This window comes from Scyliorhinus torazame, chromosome 30 (genome assembly GCF_047496885.1).
Source record: "Scyliorhinus torazame isolate Kashiwa2021f chromosome 30, sScyTor2.1, whole genome shotgun sequence".
NCBI classification, from domain to species: Eukaryota; Metazoa; Chordata; class Chondrichthyes; order Carcharhiniformes; family Scyliorhinidae; genus Scyliorhinus; species Scyliorhinus torazame.
In genome coordinates, this window is record NC_092736.1 from 9353210 (window position 1) to 9369782 (window position 16573).

At 46.2% G+C, this 16573-nt stretch overlaps 1 protein-coding gene across 2 annotated transcripts in view; it reads left to right on the forward strand.

The window, feature by feature from the left end:
- hmg20a (high mobility group 20A) overlaps nucleotides 1-16573 on the forward strand; it is an 82233-nt gene that overhangs the window by 41638 nt on the left and 24022 nt on the right. The window contains exons 2-4 of one of the 2 annotated variants that reach the window (XM_072492778.1): nucleotides 391-1220; nucleotides 13205-13300; nucleotides 16373-16520. In XM_072492778.1, coding sequence (XP_072348879.1) covers nucleotides 13206-13300; nucleotides 16373-16520 — 243 coding nt within the window. In that variant the 5' untranslated portion in view covers nucleotides 391-1220; nucleotide 13205. The remainder of the gene's footprint in view (nucleotides 1-390; nucleotides 1221-13204; nucleotides 13301-16372; nucleotides 16521-16573) is intronic. The other variant, XM_072492777.1, reaches the window with a different exon arrangement.

Genomic DNA, 16573 nt, shown 5'->3' on the forward strand with positions numbered 1-16573 from the left:
TAACTCGGTCTTGGAGGAGCTGGAGATGGCAGCACTTCCTGCAGGTAAAATCAGCAGGGACACTAACTGCATCCCTCACCTCAAACATCCTGCAGGAGGAACATTGCACTCCCTTCCCTGCCATTCCCCTCACTTTCTACCAAGATCTGGCTAACAACTAAATTAAAATTTTTATAAAAAACAATAATAATATAATAAAATATGGTACTTACCTCAGACCAATGGGTTTTATTATTAGGTTAGAGGAGGAGGGCGGGTGGGAGACACTACACGTGTAGTGTCTCGGGTTTCCTCTCCACCAGAATTTATTGGTGAGGGTCTTCCCAGACGTCCGCGGGTCGACTTCCTGTTCCCGCCTAAAACACTAATTTTTTTTTTTTAAATTCTCAGCTCCTGCTGAAATTGACCAACCAGCCAGCTCCACTCCCGCCAAAATCGACTGGCCTGCCCCTGCAAAGACAAGTGCTTTTAAAGGACAGACTTACCTCCCAGCAGCCACTTCCGCACTGCTCCCGCTGAAACTGACTCACCAGCTGATTCTCCCGCCGAAATCGACTGGCCTGCCCCTGCAAAGACAAGTGCTTTTAAAGGACAGACTTACCTCCCAGCAGCCACTTCCGCACTGCTCCCGCTGAAACTGACTCACCAGCTGATTCTCCCGCCGAAATCGATTCATGTCAGCAGCTACCTTGACAAGCTCAGAATCTTATACGTTTCAATAAGATTACCTTTCATTCTTCTAAACTTCAATGAGTACAAGCCCAACCTGCTTGACTCTTCTTCATAAGGTAACCTATTCATCCCAGGAATTAGCCGAGTGAACCTCCATTGAACAGTCTCCAATGCAAGTATATACCTCCTTAACTAGGCAGACTGGTAGTAGTTATAGATAATAATGGATAACCTGCATTGGGGAACTCTCTGAGACCTTTGCAGGAGTTGCAGAGAAAATCTTCAGTCTGGAATCGATACGCAAACCAGCCTCCCATCCATTGACTTTGTCTACATTTCCCGCTGCCTCAGAAAGGCAGCCAGCATAATTAAGGACCCCACGCACCCTGGACATACTCTCTTCCACCTTCTTCCGACAGGAAAAAGATACAAAAGTTTGAGGTCACGTACCAACCGACTCAAGAACAGCTTCTTCCCTACTGCCATCAGACTTTTGAATGGACCTACCTCGTATTAAGTTGATCTTTTCTCTACATCTTGCTATAACTGTAATATTATATTCTGCACTCTCTCCTTCCTTCCCTATGTACGGTATGCATTGTTTGTACAGCATGCAAGAAACAATACTTTTCACTGTGTACTAATACATGTGACAATAATAAATCAAATCAGATTTGAACCCAGGCCACAGAAATGAAGAGGCAACATGAAGGGGCAGCACGGTACCACAGTGTGTAGCACTGTTGCTTCACAGCGCCCGGGTCCCAGGTTCGATTCCCGATTTAGGTCACTGTCTGTGCGGAGTCTGCACGTTCTCCCTGTGTCTGCGTGAGTTTCCTCCAGGTGCTCCGGTTTCCTCCCACAAGTCCCGACAGACGTGCTGTTAGATGAATTGGACATTCTGAATTCTCCCTCTGTGTACCCGAACAGATGCCGGAATGTGACGACTAGGGGCTTTTCACAGTAACTTCATTGCAGTGTTAATGTAAGCCAACTTGTGACAATAAATATTATTATTATTACCATCTAATTTGTTATATTACCAACCCACTTAGCCAGCAGAAGATAACACAAATGCATTTGGTCAAATCATTGCAACATGATCATTTAATCTCCACACCTATGCTGATAGAACAAAATTAGTAGTTCAGATTGCCTCTTCAATGTGCTACCATGGTTATGTGCCATCTGCCAACGCAATCTAAGAAATAGATTGGAAGTTCCAATAAGTCTTTCCTGATACTAATTATCAGGATTATGTGACTGTGAAATGCACATCCTGCTCTTCCAGTAATGTTCCTGATTGTAAGTAGATGATACAATCTATGTGACAAAGTACAGTACCAGCCTTAGTTTGTCGACAAAGGCATTACATTAAAGCTTGTATTGTCTAAAGGTCAGCTGTATTATGGCACGGTTCAACTGTATTCCTTTCCAGTAAGATTCTGGGAGCCTGAGAGAAAGATTACCCTTTAAGCAGAAGTTCTATCCAAGTAATAACCTGGAGTCTTAACTGTTTTCAGTAGTTTCTTCCAAACCCAACACAACCACTTCAAAACAATTCTGTGAATCGTTCTCCAAATGTTCTGCACTTATATCAGCCTATGGACTGGCACATGAAGGGGCAGGAGTGAATCTGAGTTGACTTTCTCTTCTAATTTTGGCGGGTGCACTGAGCAATTGGAATTGGTGACAAAAGTTGTGGTCTGTTGTTAATTGATAGCTGCAGGAAATGTTATAATTACAAGAGAATGAAAAGTGGGCTGAATTTGGGCTCCAAATTGAGATTTCTGATGACAAACTAAAGAAGTGTGAAGGTCAAGTGGTTCAGGTAATCATGGCCTGTAACAGATCCCTTTTTAGCTTCAGTTTTCACTCTGTTTCTGCCTCCACGTCCCCTCAAGGCTGTGACTTGCACCTCAGTAAATTCCATATGTGTTGGTAACCCTACTATGTTCCCTCAAGTGACCATCTTTTATTAGCCTAGAAGTAAATATTGGCAGGCTATTAAGCCATGATGGGTGTCAGAGCTGATAAGAAACTTGCTAACGCCAGACATCCACAGATGTACATGATCAATCAAAGGTTCATAGAGTAGTGATCTGAACCTAGCCACATTCTTTGGTTGTTTTCTCTTCAGATTTAGCGAGATTGTAGTGACAACCCCTTTTTCTGCAGTTCTTAAAAAAAATAATTTAAAATAAATTTAGAGAACCCAATTTTTTTTTTCCCAATTAAGGGGTAATTTAGCATGGCCAGTCCACCTAACCTGCACATCTTTGGGTTGTGGGGGTGAAACCCACACAGACACAGGGAGAATGTGCAAACTCCACACGGACAGTGAGTCTGGGCTGGGATCAAACCCGGGTCCTCAGCGCCATAAATTGCCCTTAGTGTCCAAAAGTGCCCTTAGTGTTGGGTGGGGTTACTGGGATATGGGGATAGGGTGGAGGTGTTGACCTTGGGTAGGGTGCTCTTTCCAAGAGCCGGTGCAGACTCGATGGGCCGAATAGCCTCCTTTTGCACTAAATTCTATGATAATCTATGATAGGCAGCAGTGCCAACCACCGTGCCATCGTGCCACCCTTTTTCTGCAGTTCTAATTCAGATCATCAGTTCACTCAGGATTAAATCGAGGGTCTTCATAATCTGTACTGCTCACAGGAAGCAATTACCAGTGGAGGAACATTAGTAATCTCTTTTTTGTCTTGTTTTTCTTTTTAATTGTGACTGTTAGAAAGGAATTCAGCCCCACAAATAACCAGTCCTAATCCTGTCAATTCTTGAGGTCAGTCCTTGCAGAGCTCTGGGTATTGGTCATTGGATAGTGACCAGAAGTGAGATTTTCACCTCCCAGCACAGCAGGTTAAGAGCTATTGTAAAACCCTGCCTGCCACCATAACTGAAATCAGCAAAAGTAGGGAAGAAGCGTGAAGCCTCCCTGGCCAATATAGCTTCAGGTCTCCACTGGGGCTTATTTTCATGGCCTCAGTTATGCAGACATTGGGTAGTAGCATTCTTTAAATACGCAACGTCCCATTTCTGCTGCTGATGCTCCTGTCACCATTTCTGGCCAGTGTGGACAGCCAGACGACTCAGTGCCTGTCTCAGATGAGTACCTCAATACGGCTTGCAAATAAGTCGCACGCACCATGTCACAATTTTCAGGTAATATATGGCACCTTTATAGAAAAAGCTGTGAGATGCTCACAGGAACTACAACCTTATTTTGCCACTGATGATCTTTGTGTGTGAATGTGGCTGCTGGGCAGTTTCCCCAGTTCCACACCCTCCTGTGATTTCTCACCTTTGCCTCACTCCCCAAAAGCCTCCCAACTTCCATTTAAGCTCAATGAAGGAGTCCCGAGACTACGCTCCACCCCCCTGATTGGCGAGCTGCTTATAAGCACTGGTTCAGTATGTGTAGCTCACCCGTATAAGGACAGCCGATTAAAATGGCTGGGCTATCTCACTGAGGACACGGGCTGCTACTGCAGTCAGAGCACCCACTGAATGATAAACCAGCTCCACTAGGGCAGCACGGTGGCACACTGGGTTAGCACTGCGGCCTCACGGCGCCGAGGTCCCAGGTTCGATCCTGGCTCTGGGTCACTATCCGTGTGGAGTTTGCTCATTCTCCCCGTGTTTGCGTGTGTTTCGCCCCCACAACCCAAAAATGTGCAAGCTAGGTGGATTGGCCATGCTAAATTGCCACTTAATTGGCAAAAATTAACTGGGTATTCTAAATTTAAAAAACCCCAGATCCACTAGCTTAAACACACTTGATCTTTTTGTCAGCTGACTCTGTTTCTGTACCGTGTTAGCCATGTCTCAGTTGTCAGCACTTTCATCTCTAAGTCACCAGGTTTCGGGTTCACGACCCACTGTGGGACCTAAGCAAAATAATAATAATCTTTATCAGTGTCACGAGTAGGCTTACATTAACACTGCAATGATGTTACTGTGAAAAGACCCGAGTCGCCACATTCCGGCGCCTGTTAGGGTACACTGAGGGAGAATTCAGAATCCAATTCACCTAACAAGCACGTCTTTCGGGACTTGTGGGAGGGAACCAGAGCACCTGGATGAAGAACAAGGCTGGAACGCCAGTGCAGCAACATCTCTCGGATGAGATGTTTTTTGTTTTTATTTTAATGTTTTTATTCAAGATTTTTCAATAATTTTTACATAACACTCCAAAGAGGAAAATAATACAAAGAAAACAGGGCAATAGGCCAACAAAACAAAACAACTTACCCCTCTAAACGATTAACAATTTAACACCCATCTCAAAACTAAATGGGGCATGCGCCCCTTACAAAAAGAAAAATAAATCAGCCCCGCCCCCCAACCCGGATTACTGCTGCTGCTGACCTCCACTTAACGTTCCGTGAGAAAGTCAAGGAACGGTTGCCACCGCCTGGAGAACCCCTGCAAGGCAAATTTTATCTTCTCCAATCTAAGAAACCCCGCCATGTCGTTGACCCAAGCCTCTAAGCTTGGGGACTTCGCGTCCCTCCACATTAACAAGAGCCTTCTCCGGGCTACCAAGGAGGCAAAGGCCAGAATTCCGGCCTCTTTCGACTCCTGCACTCCCGGATCGTCCGATACCCCAAATATCGCTATCCCCCAGCTCGGTTTTACCCGAATATCCAAGACCTTGGACATAGCTCTGTGTGAAGCCATTCCAAAATTCCGTAAGTGCCGGGCATGTCCAAAACATATGGGCGTGGTTTGCTGGGCTCCCCGAACACCTCACACACCTGTCCTCTACCCCAAAAAACTTACTCCACATCGCACCTGTCATATGCGCCCTGTGCACCACTTTAAACTGGATCAGGCTGAGCCTGGCGCAAGATGAGGAATTGACCCTGCCCAGGGCGTCAGCCCACAGGCCATCATCCAGCACCTCACCCAGCTCCTCCTCCCACTTGCCCTTCAGCTCCTCCACCGAAGCTTCCTCCACCTCCTGCAGCTCCTGGTATATCTCCGATATCTTACCCACACGCCCGAAACCACCCTGTCCTGTATCCTCCGGGCCGGCAGCAGCGGGAATTACCCTACCTGCTTTCTCACGAGCGCCCGAACCTGCATATACCTAAAGGCATTTCCCGGAGGTAACCCAAATTTCTCCTCCGGCGCCATCAGACTGGCAAAAGTCCCATTGGTGAATAAATCCCCCATCCTTTTAATTTCTGCCCGGTGCCAGCTCAGGAACCCACCATCTATCCTACCTGGAACAAACCTATGGTCGTCCCGTATCGGAGCCCAGACTGAGGCCTCTACCTGCCCCCTACGCCGCCTCCACTGCCCCCAAAACCTCAATGTCACTGCCACCACCGGGCTCGTGGTATTCCACGTCGGCGGAAGCGGCAACGGTGCCGTCACCAGTGCCCCCAGGCTGGTACCTATACAGGACGCCGCCTCTAACCTTTTCCACGCCACCCCCTCTCCCTCCATTACCCACTCGCTGCCCAGTAATAGCTGCCCAGGTTCGGCAGCGCCCCCCCCGACTGCGCTCCAAGAACAGCCTCTTAACCCTCGGGGTCTTATTTGCCCACACAAATCCCATAATGCTCCTGTTTACCCGCTTAAAGAATGGGCAGGCACTGAAAGACGAACAGGAACCTGGGGAGGACCGTCATCTTAACGGACTGCACCCTACCCGCCAGGGAGAGTGGCAACACGTCCCACCTCCTGAAGTCCTCCTCCATCTGGTCCACCAGCCGTGCCAGATTGAGCTTATGCAAGATGCCCCAACTCTTGGCCACGTGGATACCCAAATACCGAAAACTACTCTCCACCATCTTGAGTGGTAGCTCCTCCAACCTCTTTTACTGGCCCCTCGCATGCACCACAAACAGCTCGCTCTTCCCCACGTTGAGCTTATATTCCAAGAAGTCTCCAAACTCCCGAAGGGTCTGCATGACCTCCCCCATCCCCTCCACCGGATCCACAATGTACAGCAGCAGTCACCCGCATATAGTGAGACACGGTGCTCCCGCCCCCCCCCCCCGAATCAACCCCCTCCAGTTTCTGGACTCTCTCACGCCATGACCAGCGGCTCAATCGCCAGTGCAAAGAGGACAAAGGGCACCCATGCCTCGTTCCACGGTACAACCTAAAATACCCTGACCACAGCCAGTTCGTCGATACACTCGCCACCCGGGCCTGGTACAGCAATTTAACGCACCCTATGGACTCTTCCCCGAACCCAAATCTGCCTAACACCTCCCACAGGTATTCCCACTCCACCCGGTCAAAGGCCTTCTCCACGTCCATTGCTGCTACCACTTCTGCATCCCCCCTCCGAGGGCATCATAATCACATTCAGGAGCCTCCGCACGTTCGTGTTCAGCTGCCTGCCCCTCACAAACCCCGTCTGGTCCTCATGTATCACTCCCGGGACACAATCCTCAATCCTGGTGGTCAAGATTTTTGCCAACAGCTTGGCATCCACATTGAGGAGCGAAATCGGTCTATAAGAGCCACTTGAATGCTTGCATTCTAAGCATTGTCTTGCATCTTTGAATTTGTCTATATATATGTTTCTGGAACATACCTCTTCATTCACCTGAGGAAGGAGCAGTGCTCCGAAAGCTAGTGTTTGAAACAAACCTGTTGGACTTTAACCTGGTGTTGTAAGACTTCTTAATGTGAGATGAGAGTGTGTCCATGCAGATGGGAGTGTGTGTGTTCTGTGAGATGAGTGTGTGTGTGCGTGTCTGTGAGATGAGAGTGTGTGTGCGTGTCTGTGAGATGAGAGTGTGTGTGCGTGTCTGTGAGATGAGAGTGTGTGTGCCTGTGTGAGATGAGAGTGTGTATGTGTGCGAGATGAGAGTGTGTGTGTTCTGTTAGATGTGAGTGTGTGTGTGTCTGCGAGATGAGAGCATACGTGCTTGTGTGTGATGAGAGACTGAAATGCATGCGCATGAGATGTGATAGAGTGTGTGTCTACGTGTGATGAGAGACTGCATGCATGCAAGCTGAGAGGTGTGAGCTAAAAGACTGCTTGCCTGTGAGATGAGAGACTGCGTGCACGTGTGCCCATGAGATGAGAGACTGTGTCTGTGTGCCTGCCTGTGAGATGAGGGAGAGTATGTCTGTGCATACAATGAGGGAGGGAGTTTGTGTGTGTGTGTTTCTATGAGCTGAGAGTGTGTGTGTGAGATTCCATTTGAACCAAAGGAACAGCAACACCCCCCCCCCCCCCCACCCCCCTTTAAAAATGACAAAAGCTAAGACCTATGTACATTTTGTAATGAAAACTTTTAAATTATGGTAAACATATACATATAAGAAATAGAAAAGACTTCTATAAATTTGTTTTTGCGCAATGCGTACAAAAGCAATGCGTATAAAACCTATCATTTTTTTGTGGTTTGGCTCTTCGACACAGTAAGAATGTTTCTCAGGGATTCCTTCAGTATCTTGGGAAGTCAAAAGGGTTCCATGGCTGGAAAAATTTGAGAAACCCTGGTTTTAACTACTCCGTTTTCCTACTTGTGGCATGTAGAAATATTGCCAAATACGGTCATCTTGACACATAGATTCTGAACATATAAGAAGGAATAGCCTCAACCTCACGGTAGCACAGTGGTTAGCACTGTTGCTTAACAACTCCAGGGTTCCAGGTTCGATTCCCGGCTTGGGTCACTGTCTGTGCGGAGTCTGCACATTCTCCCTGTTTCCCTGGGTTTCCTCCGGGTGCTCCGGTTTCCTCCCACAAGTCCCCAAAGACGTGCTGTTAGGTAAATTGGACATTCTAAATTCTCCCTCAGTGTACCCAAACAGGCACTGCTGGAATGTGGCGACTGGGGGCTTTTCACAGTAATTTCATTTCAGTGTTAATGTAAGCCTACTGGTGACAATAAAGATTATTATATTATATCAGTCAGACTGATTCATCTCCCACCTGGCACTGTGGTGGTTTAAGTTGCTACCACAATACTAAACCTAGGTGGAGGTTGCAGCTGGTCGAGATGTTGCTGATATGAAATGGCCACCCGCCCTGCAGACGTTCTTGTACTGAACCCTTTCTTGGGATGGATGTCAGCCTGACTGTCTGTCCCTGAAAGCAGTGTCCCTCTGCAGCTTAATTCTTCACTCCCATGGCTTTCTTCGGGGTATTTGGTACTTTGCATGGTGTGTTAATTTTAAATGTATTTAACATAATTTTTTCTCCCTGTTTCCTGATGTGTGGTGAATTATAACTGATTCCCACGGTCTGAGCATACATCAAGCAGCATAGTGCTTCAAATTACTTTCACAGGGCATTGATTGTTTGTAATAGTCATGGAAATTTAATGTTGAAAAGCAAGACTGATTTTTCAGTTGTTCCAATCACTGACTTCCCCAATCATAAACCCCGTGCTGACATATTACAGTAAGCATCAGTGGAGACCTCCTCTTAGAAACTTAGACTTCAATGTTTCTCGTGTCATGGGGCAGACAAAGCACACATGCTAATGTTTGTTTCCATATCTAATTTTTCCCAAACGTCGCCAGAGGCTGTAGCTTGAGGGACGCCACATCAAGCATAGCTGTTCAGGAGACTCTCCTGTTCTTGCTGCCTGCCACCGGCACATTGGAAGGATTTGCAGGTTAATAATCAGCCCGGTTGGCCACGTTATGTTTGTGCTTCCCTTGGCCATCAAGTCCTGAAGTGGGACTTGAACCTGGAATTGCTGGCTCAGAGGCATTGACGCTACCCATCGCGCCACAAGACCTCCTGGAGACCTCTTCAACGCACAGATAGTTACAGAGGATTTACAAACTTCGAATTCAACGTACTTAAAATGTGTATTTTCCAAAACATATTTTCATAAGTGCATTTGGAATATTTTCTTCATCTACAGTGAGAACAAAACTGTTACATTCCTGCATAATTATCTAATATTTTAACTGGTATTTTTGTTTGCTTTGCTTTGACTCTATATATACAGTCTGACCAGTGATCTGACCCCACATGGCACTGGGGATTCAGAAATGAAACCCGCAGCTCCTCTACTGCAGCGCACCTGTGATCGGGGCAGTTCAGTTGCCAAGCTTCTATTTCCTTCACACTTGTAACATCAGGACACAGTGACACAATCTGTTAATTAGGTCTCACAGTGACGAGCTGAAAATAAGTTTGTAAGAGCCAAAGCAACTGGGTTGTCTAGACTCGCAACAACTTAATTCTCAAGCCTGTAGCAAAACTAGCATTTCTACAGTCGCTGTGACATCTTGTGAAAAACCAAAGTAGTGTGGCAGCAAATGGATTCCAGGCAGTGAGTGCAGAATGCTGCAGGATATCATAGAATTTACAGTGCAGAATGAGGCCATTCAGCCCATCGAGTCTGCACTGGCTCTTGGAAAGAGCACCCTACCCAAGGTCAACACCTCCACCCTATCCCCACAACCCAGTAACCCCACCCAACACTAAGGGCAATTTTGGACACTTAAGGGCAATTTATCATGGCCAATCCACCTAACCTGCACATCTTTGGACTGTGGGAGGAAACCGGAGCACCCGGAGGAAACCCACGCGCACACGGGGAGGATGTGCAGACTCCGCACAGACAATGACCCAAGCGGAATCGAACCTGGGACCCTGGAGCTGTGAAGCAATTGTGCTATCCACAATACTACCGTGCTGCCCCAAATACCATGGGGCATTATTGTGAATATTGTTGGAAAAGATCAATTTTATAATCTTGCCCAAACTTATCCAAAAATATCTTAGTACCTCAGACTGGATCTTTGCTATGATGTACTGAACTTACATTTCCAGAAGGCATTTGATAAGGAGCCACATCAAAGGTTATTGTGGAAAATAAAAGCTCATGGTGTAGTGGGTAACTTGTTAGCATAGATAGAAGATTGGCTAGCTAACAAAAAAACATAGAGTAGGCATAAATGGGTCATTTTCTGGTTGGCAAGATGTAACAGGTGGTGTGCCACAGGGATCAGTGTTGGAATCTCAACTGTTTACATTTTATATAAATGACTTGGATGAAGGGACTAAAGATATGCTGCGGGGTTCTCCGAGCCTCCGTGCCAAAATCGTGATCGGGGCGGAGAATGGGCGGTTACTCCGAAATCTGGTCCGATTCCGCTCCCGCAATTTTCCGGTCCCCGGAGATTCACCGCGAATCGCGCGAGTGCGGTCTGCACGGTGCGGGTAGGGGGCCATTGACTGAGGCATCCCACGGCGATTCTCCCAGGAAAACTGGCCGTGTTCCCGACAGCGTGGTTCTAACCACCGTTTTGCCTGTTGGGAACGGCCGGTGGCGGCTGCGGACTCAGCCAATGGCCGCCCTGGTGGTGGGCGGGGGGGGGGGGGGGGGGGGGGGGGCGGCGTCACAGACAGCCAGGCAAGCGATTGGGCGGCACCAATCCGCGGGTGCGCACGATCTCAGGGGAACCTACTTCGTTCATCATGGTCCACAGTGTGAGTCCGCCATGTCGCACAGGGCTGCCGCCGCTGTGTGCATGCGCGGACTCCCGACCGGAAGTGCAGGGGCCCCTAACTGCAGCCAGAGCTACGAGGAGCTCTCCAGGGCCCTGCTAGCCCCTGCAGGTCTTAAGGAAAGTGCAGACTGAAACGCTCGCATTTTGACGCTGGCATGGGGACATCGCCCCATTATTGGAGAATCCCGCCCATGGTTGTTAAATTTGCTGATGATGATTGTAACCCCACATTCCCACTTACCCCTGCTAACTGTTTACCCCCTTGTTAATCAAGAATCTATCTCACTCTGCCTTAAACATATTCAGACGATAGTAACGTTTAAGGGGTATCTTGGCAAATACATGAATAGGATGGAAATAGAAGGATATGGGACCCCAGAAGTGTAAAAGGTTTTAGGTTAGACAGGCAGCATGGTCAGCGCAGGCTTGGACGGCCAAAGGGCCTGTTCCTGTGCTGGACTTTTCTTTGTTCTTTGACTGTGCTTCCACTGCCTTTTGAAGAAGAGAATTCCAGTGACACTCAACCCTCTGAGAGAAAAGAAATTCTCATCATCTCTGTCTTAGATGCGCTTTACTAGACTAATGCTTGGACTGGGCAGGTGGTGATCATAGAATCCCTACAGTGCAGAAGGAGGCTATTTGGCCCATTGAGTCTGCACCCCACTGAAAGAGCACCCCACCCAGGCCCACTCCCCCCATTACTCAACCTAACGTTTTGGATACTAAGGGACAATTTAGAATATCCATTCCACCTAACCTGCACCTGTTTGGATTGTGGGAGGAAACCGGAACACCCGGACGAAACCCATGCAGACACGGGGAAAAAGTGCAAACTCCACACAGTCACCCGAGGTCGGAATTGAATCCGGGTCCTTGGCGCTGTGAGGCAGCAGTGCTAACCACTATGCCACCGTATCTCCTATAGTTTTGAAGACCAAGGGATAGCTTGAATAGAATCCCGACAGTGCAAAAAGAGGCCATTCGACCCATCGAGTCTGCGCTGACCCTCTGAAAGAGCACCCTACCTAGGCCCATTGCCCCGCCCTATCTCCGTAATCCCACCTAAGTGCAATTTAGCATAGCCAATCCACCTAACCTGCACATCTTTGGACTTGATTGAAACATTATCAGTGGTAGGCAGGAATGTGGAGTTCATGTAGCAATCCAATCAGCCATGATCTTATTGAATGGCGGAGCAGGCTTGAGGAGTTGAGCGTTTCACTCCCGCTCCTAATTGGCCTGATTGTATGTTTAACTTGGTCATAGTTCAACAGTGTTCCAGTATGTTAAAGCTCCATTAACTGTCAGCACACTACATTATTTATTCTGGTTCCTATTACTGCTGCATGGTGAGGTGCTTCTGCAAGGTATCGGAGTCCTCCTGGTTCTATCTTGTTTTTTAAAAAACTCTTCACCCCAGAATATCTGTCGGTTTAAGGCATCAAACTTTTGATTTCCCCAATCACTGTCCCATTCTTTCCTGCCATCCTATAAAGCTATGCAGATTAAAGAGAGTCTTTCACCATGCTGCTGGATTTAAGAAATCAATATGAATTTAAATGAGTTTCAGAATAAAGAATGAACAAACGGATGAAACACCCTTTTGAGGCTCGCCATTTATAAAATGTATCTCTCATTTGTAACACTAATAAATATTCACTGAAGGTCGTGCGATTAGTTACAAATCCCTAAGCAGTCAAAATGTTTGATCCAGAACTGTCAGTTAGTAATTTAGATGGGTAGATTGAGTCAGATGATATTGGCACAGTTACAGCATTTTATTCATACAGGACTCTGTCTTTCTGATTTTTAACTGAAGACGACAAACAAGCCGTGTTGTGATGACAGAAGTGATGAAACATAGATTAAAACCTTTCATTGATCCTTAAGGCCCTTTGAATGGCTCAATAACTCCAACCAAACTATTATTGCATTTGAAGCAATATTTTATTTTAACTTAAGAGAATCATGAACTATTGAAACGATGTATAAAATGATTAATTCTCAAGGGCAGTCGTGAATGAATGAATGTCCTTTTTTTTAAAGAATAAACTAAAACATAATCTTTTCTTATTAGAATGATGGATGGACTCATGTCGAACACAGCATTACCTCCCCTTTTTGCTGATGATGATGTATCAAAGGAGAGTGCAGATCTGACAGTCGATGCAGGGTATGTCAGATACATTCTTGCCAAAAGGCGCACAATATTGCACTGTATTTAATTAATTTGCACATGAGAGGATACCAGAGTCTGGAAGGTAATTGGGTAAGCACTTGTTCCCCTGTATGTAGCGACTGTTGTTGCAGTATAGTCCAACGGACGTTAGCAAGATCGATTAACCTGTCCACATTGTCTATGATCACGTGCAGTATATGCGTTGGCAGGAGTGAACTGTGGAAGTTTGCACACCTTGGCTTCAAGTCTTTGAGTTAGCTGTTGCCTACACTAGACCAGCGCTACGGGTAACAGAGGACAGAAAAATCCCCTCAATATCCAGTGGTTCGCCTTGAGGAAGGCTGCTCCCCATAGCCTCCTGACGGCTACTGACAGGCTCACAGAGCAATAATAAAGACTTAAGAGCTGTGTTAGTGTGTGCCTTCTGTCAATGGAACTGTACCCCAGTTAAAAGTTGCAATGTCTTTGGAACAATGAGGAAGAAAACTAACTAGAATTTATTTTGAGAAGAAGGGATTTGGGGGCAGGGAAAATGGTATACCACCAGATAGGTTGTACAGAAAGCTTCTCTCTGCTGCAACACACATGCATACCCCGCCTCCCCTCCCACCACACCAGTGCATCCAGGCCCTCTTCCTTAGAGCCACGAAATATGACTTCACAGGTACTTTCCACCATCAGAGCCTCACCCAATTGGCCATCCTTCAGGAGACAAACAGCATTAGTGGGCCATTGAAAGGTGGGCACATCACAAAAGATTAATCCTGTCCTTGCTCAACATCTACACAACAGCTTACATTCAGAGGCAGGATAACAAATCCGCAGCAGTAGACTTTTAAAAAATCTTCCATATCCCAGGGGACTGTATCATAGTGTCAGTACTGTTATATAACTAGGCAGTAATTGCTGTAAAAGATGCTAGCTTGGAATGATGCCATGTGTTCTCACTTTTTAATTTAACCTATTTCTACAAAAGCAACCTTATTCTGTGACATTTTCCATGTGTTGATGTTTTTGCCAAAAGTTTGATGCCTCACTTTTTATTCTGCATTTCTGATTGTACCAAGTTGTGTTAAACGATGTATTTTGATCATTGAAGATGCTGAAGTGGCCTCAGCTTCTGATTAACTCAGTCAGGACCAAAGACTCTTTTTTATTGAAACCCAGTGAAAACAATACACCCAGACACACAAACGAGCATTTTTAAACATCAGTATTCATTTTTTAAAAAATTTAGAGTACCCAATTATTTTTTTTTCAATTAAGGGGCAATTTAGCGTGGCCAATCCACCTAACCTGCACATCTTTGGGTTGTGGGGGTGAAACCCACGCAGTAATGGGGAGAATATACAAACTCCACACGGACAGTGACCCAGAGCCGGGATTCGAACCCGGGTCCTCAGCGCCGCAGTCCCAGTGCTAACCACTGTGCCACATGCCGCCCCCTATACATCAGTATTCAGAATGTGAGCAACCATATTGTAAGGGATGGATTGTACAGACTTTTTGTGAGGGCCACGAAGAATCCAGCACGCGTTTCAAGGATACAAGAAATAACATTTATTTACAATAACATATATATACGTAACAGCAGCAACCTCACTTGCTGCTTACTCCTTCCTGCTAGTTCCAAACTGGCCAGCTTTATTTATACAGGGAGACTGCTAATGATTTCTCTGACCCCCTCATTGGGGAAGCTCATACTCCCACAGGATTGTGGGATTGTCATTAGTCCCCAGCCAATGGTAAGCAGGCAGGTTATAACATCCCATCCTCGTCGCCAGTTTTGTGAGGGCCACGAAGAATCCAGCACGAGTTTCAAGGATACAAGAAATAACATTCATTTACAATAACATATATATACATACCAGCAGCAACCTCACTTGCTGCTTACTCCTTCCTGCTAGTTCCAAACTGGCCAGCTTTATTTATACAGGGAGACTGCTAATGATTTCTCTGACCCCCTCATTGGGAAGCTCATACTCCCACAGGATTGTGGGATTGTCATTAGTTCCCAGCCAATGGTAAGCAGGCAGGTTATAACAAGACTGATGCCCGTTGCCTCATTTAACCTGAATTCGTACTTTAGGATTGCATGTCCAAATGGGGAAAATGGTTGAGAAGTACTTTAGAATCAGAACAGTCACTGGACTTAATGAATGAATACACTGTAGAAAGATTTGGAGTTACATGTATATTCTCTACTGTGTGACACAAGTATTTAGATGTGCACCTGCAATGCTGTAGACCTCTATGACTCTCTGCAGTTCATCAGTTTGAATTGCTCTCGCCATCACCACTACCAATGACTGACTTGCAACCAATGGTGCTGCTTCACTTTTGTGTTATACAGTTGAATTAAGAGACTTGTAGCACTTTCTGTTGATTCTCCACTGCTCTGTGCTGCCAGGAAAGTCGCCTGTCTGAAATGCGCTCAAGAAACCTATCAATTTCTACTTGTGCGGAAGAAGTTGACCTATGAAAATGCTAATGAAACACAGTGGAACCACTGCCTCGATATTTGCTACAGTAAATTCATGATCATCATTGAACTTCACAGACCTCACTAAAAGACAGGCTTGTGTGTTTTGAGTCACACACAGTAAGTGTGGTCATCAGATTTCAGTGAAGGGCAATTGAGTTTCTGAAATTTTCACAGCAAAACTTTTTTTTTTTCCCATTGGTGTTTGTCTTTTTCAGTGAAGGATACTGGTGGGTGTGTGAATAGTTTGTGCTATATCACTGTGGACTGCAAAGAGCACCCAGCAGTGCAATTATAGATTTTGTCCTTCCGGAATTGTGGATTATGCCTGGAAGCATGTGAGGTATATAATACCAGGCTGATGTCATGGTGGTTACAGAACTCTCTCACTGGCGGTGCTGGTGGGAACGATTTGAGTTGGGCAAGTAAGAGTATTGCATGAGAAGCACTTTGACTGAAGTAAAGTTTTGGTTTTGCTGCAGCATATTTGTGTTAATACATTAAATGGACCTTGTGACATTGGTGCACTGCACTCTGACCTCCTTCGTACAGCAGACTTTAAACCCTTTTCCTTTCTAATGCAGTTTTTCAGGCCCAGAAGGCTCGTACAGTTCAGGGGTGTCTCAGTCCCTGAACAATCCAGAGTTTGTGGAGGATCTGTCGCAGGTGCAGTTATTACAAAATGAGTCCCCTCAGGCAGTAGACAGCAATGAGCAAAGAAGTGAGGAGGAGGTGAGTGTGAAAACCATCTGTGTTCATCCCCTAAACAGCACAGTAAAAGTATT